The following is a 4,333-nucleotide window of genomic DNA, read 5'->3' on the forward strand; positions in this document are numbered from 1 at the left end:
ATTAAAAGAGCTCTTGAAAATAAAGTGCACACAACTCAACAATTAAACAAGAAGAACCTAAGACTCATGATACCACATGATGTGAATGTAACTACAAGAACACATGATTCTTGACATTCTTAGGAACAACTTGAGCTGGATTTGAAAGGCACTTTACTTTAGAATTGGATCAATGTTCTAAATTCAAGAACTCACCAAAACTAAGCACCAACCAAGACTCATATGGAAGTCCATGTATTGTCAAATTGAATCAAAACAAAAGGAAAGAAGAACAAGAATTAAAACTGGACAGAATTTAAAAGCTAGCTACTGAACCAAAACAGAATTAAGAACACAATGCTGGAAACACAAAATTAAACGGTAGAAAAAGGAGTAAACTCTAGGAATCAAAACTACCGAATGGAAAATTGAAGAAAAGGGAAGAAGAACACTTATAGAAGAAGATGCTTGCTGGATTTTGAGAATTGGAAGAAGCCATTCACGCCACTTGGAACCTTGAACCAAGATAAGTGATGGAGTGCCACCACTTGAAGCTCACCATAGCTCACAAGATAAGGCAAAGAAGAGGAAGACTCAAAACTCACAAATTCTCTCCAAAATTGAGTATAGTCTCTCTACTATAAAATTCCAATCTGAATTGTGAAGGACCTAAGCCCTCCTTTTATAGGAGTAAGGGCTGGTCATTTACATAGCTTATTCCCTAAGCTACCCAAAAAAACTCCTAAGATCACACCCCCTTACTAAGCTCACTCCCCAAGCTTCTAGAATTTGCTAAGCTAAAGCCTAAAGATGCTTTTACAAAAGAGGTGTCTCATGTTTCCCTCTAAGCACCTTTCTAAACATTATTCTATATTATTTACAATTTAAAAGAAACTATAAAGAGAGATATTTAATATGAAGCCTATTATTTGAGAGTTTGTAGACTTCTTTATCTTTAGGCTTGATCTTCTCTTTGACTTCTTTTAATTTGTGAGAAGACTAGAAGGAAGAACTTCAAATGTGTAGGTGAAAATCCTCTTCCTTCATTAATAAAATCCTCTCCTAGTGGATATCCATCAAGAACTTTCCTCCCTCGACGCCAAACGCACACTTGTCAGGATTGAGTCGCATCTGGTGCTGGCAGAGAGCTTGGAAAACTTCTTTTAGGTCAGCAACATGTTGCTTACATGAGTCGGACTTGACAACAATGTCATCGACATAGACTTCAACATTCCGACCGATCATGTCGTGGAAAACGTGGTCCATTAGTCTTTGATAAGTGGCCCTGGCGTTCTTGAGTCCGAAGGGCATAACTTCATAATAGAAATTATCGGAATCAGTCATAAAGGCCGTCTTCTTTCGGTCGGCCAGGTGCATTTGGATTTGATTATAACCTGAATAGGCATCAAGGAAGCTGAGGACGTGATGTCCGACTGCCCCATCAACGAGACGATCGATGGTAGGCAGAGGATAAGAGTCTTTTGGGCATGCCTTATTGAGGTCCGTGTAGTCAACGCACATTCGCCATTTTCCATTTGCTTTCTTTACCATAACTACATTGGCTAGCCATGTAGTGTAGTGGGCTTTTCGAATGAATCCGGCTTGTAATAACTTATCAGCTTCGGCACGTGTGGCTTGGCGTCGTTCGTCCCCTAAATTTCTTTTCTTCTGAGCTATTAGTCTAGCTTCTTTATATAATTGTAGTCGGTGGGTAATGACCTTCGGGTCTACGCCAGGCATGTCAGTGGCTGTCCATGCAAACAGGTCGGCATTTTTAGCAAGCGTTGTGCCGATGGCCATTCGGTTGTCCAGCTTTAGTGAGGTGCCAATATGTGTAACGTGGCAATCATCGTGAAGTGGGAATGGATGCAAGTCTTCTCCTGCTTCCATGCGGGGGTCGTCCATACGAGGGTCGAGATCAACAAGGGCTATCATCTGACGACGGGACATGCGCCGTTCGGAATGTCGAGTTGGGGATCGTCCTTGTTTTTGTGGGAGTCGGTCGTCCGGATTGGTCGTGTAGAGTCACCGAGTTGGCTCACTTTTCAAACTCGCAACATAACATTCTCTAGCGATTTTTTGATCGACATGGATTGTTGCAATGTCGTCATTTGCCGAAGGGAATTTCATGGCTAAGTGTGGGGTGGAAACAATGGCTTTTAATCTGTTGATGGACGGTCGGCCGAGCAGGATGTTGTAGGAAGTCTGGGCGTTAACCAGAAGATATCGTACGTTTATTGTTTTATGGAGACCGTCTTCCTCACCAAAGGTTGTATACAAGTCTATATACCCCTTAATGTCGACCCGTTCACCTGAGAACCCTACAATTTGTTCGTTATAGGGTTGAATGTCTACTTCTGGGATGCGCATTTTCTTGAAGATTTCCCAGTATAATATATCGACCGAGCTACCCTGGTCTACCAAAGTCTTGGCAATTGCGAACTTGTCAATTTCCACAGTGATTACCATAGGGTCGTCCTGGGCTGGATCTATGGCTGTGAAGTCGTCGTCAGTGAAAGTGATCGGAGGTATGTGTGGGCGCCTTCTCGTAGTAGCATAAGCGGACTGAATGTCCCGGAGATGTTTCTTTCGGGCGGAATTTGAGCACCCGCCACCGGCAAAGCCTCCGGCTATGTAATTTGCTTCGTGGTTTAGTTCGCCCAAGGTAACAGGTCCAGCAATCATATTGATGACTTCGCGGACTCGTTGACGAGGGTGGGCATTTCGGTCGTGACTTGTGCTACGGGCGCGTGTACGCCGAACGAGGCTTTCACTGCGTTTCCGCGAAGCCTGGCTATGGTCAGTTCGGCGTTTGTAATTGTTACGGTATGACCGGTCGTCACCACGGGATGGATGATCGGTACTTCGTGGTGGGGATCTTGAATTCCTTATCTTCTTGACGAACTGCCGCAAATGGCCAACCTGGATGAGCTCTTCGATTTTGTCCTTCAACGCTTGACATCCTTCGGTCGTGTGGTCGAAATTTCGATGGTACTGACAATGCTTAGCAGTATCTGCATTCGGTGGTGTTTGATATTGTTTTAGTGTCGGAATTAGATCCGTTTGTAGTGCTTCATCTAGGGCTCGTCCCCTCGGAACAGTTAAAGGGGTGTAACTGTTAAACCTGGGGATTCGGCCTCCTCTGTTCCGGTCGGACCTTGGAGTGGTTCAGACGGTCCGTTCGGTCTCGACTTCTCTTTCTTTGCTCGGGGTTTGATCTTTGAGGACTCTGGATCCGACGGCTTTGAACCGTTGGTGATAGTTAATGTGTTCCTCGATTTGCATGAATTTGGTTGCTCGAGTTTGAAGATCTTCCATGTCTTGAGGCAGCTTTTTGATGAGACTTTCGGTAAAACGGCTCGGCCGGATGGCCGAAACCAAATGGTGTAATGTGACTTCCTGTTTGAGCCCTCGGATATTCATACATGCCTTGTTGAATCTATCTAAAAAGGTTCTGAGAGATTCACCTTTATCTTGTTGTACCGCTAGGAGAGACATGGAGGACATGTGATGTGGTCGGCTGGTGGCATATTGAGTAGAGAATTTTGTGGCTAAGACGTCGAAGTCGTCAATGAAATTCGGAGGCAACTCTGTGAACCAAGTAAGAGGTTCTCCCTGAAGCGTTGTGGGGGAGTACTTTGCACCACACATTGTTATATGTGGTATACAAAGTCATTTGCGTCTTGTAAACATTTAAATGCTCGTCTGGGTCGGTCGAGCTGTCATAGAGTTTAATGGCGAGACCTCTCCACTTGCCAGGAAGTGGTGTGGTGATGATTTCGCCTGTAAAAGGATGACCCCTTTTACTTAACTTTCTTTCGACTATTTCAGTTCTGGAAATAGGATTGGTGTCGGCCGATGTAGGTACGCGAGAGGCGGTTCGGTCGGCCATATGGGATTGGCCTTCTTGTTCGGGATTATCAACCTGTCGCTGGAGTTGTGCATTTTGCTCTCTCAATAAGGCGATTTCTTCCTTTTGACGGCGTCTATCCTCTTCGTGTTGACGACGGTCTTCAATCCCCTTTTGCCGCAGTTCCTCCATCTGAGTTTGGAGGGTTTGAATCATAGTCATTTGTTCTGCCATAGCGTCGTTGTTGTTCCTTGTTGCAACCATTATAGCTTTAAAAATTGAAATCTTGCCTCGGCCCCACGGTGGGCGCCAATTGTACCTGAGTGGAGAGATGGGGCCCAGGCACGGTCGGTTGACGTAGTATAATTGCTGACGTGTCGATCTTCTTCTCCTTCGGTCGGTCGTTCCTTCTTGGTGTCTCCTTCGGTCGGGCTGGGGAGGGTACCTGCGAAGGCACTCCGACGCTCAAGTAAGTATGAGATTCTAAGTGTGATTTAGTAAGTG

At 45.0% G+C, this 4,333-nt stretch overlaps 1 protein-coding gene across 1 annotated transcript; it reads right to left on the reverse strand.

The window, feature by feature from the left end:
* Positions 1-2,004: 2,004 nt before the first annotated feature.
* Positions 2,005-4,093, reverse strand: LOC137817172 (uncharacterized). Its single transcript, XM_068620422.1, has 2 exons — positions 3,736-4,093; positions 2,005-2,993 (listed from the first exon to the last, which is right to left on the reverse strand). Exons 1-2 carry the CDS (start codon positions 4,091-4,093, stop codon positions 2,005-2,007), a joined length of 1,347 nt encoding a protein of 448 aa, XP_068476523.1.
* Positions 4,094-4,333: the final 240 nt, after the last annotated feature.

The sequence above is a fragment of the Phaseolus vulgaris genome, unplaced genomic scaffold (genome assembly GCF_000499845.2).
Source record: "Phaseolus vulgaris cultivar G19833 unplaced genomic scaffold, P. vulgaris v2.0 scaffold_18, whole genome shotgun sequence".
NCBI classification, from domain to species: domain Eukaryota; kingdom Viridiplantae; phylum Streptophyta; class Magnoliopsida; order Fabales; family Fabaceae; genus Phaseolus; species Phaseolus vulgaris.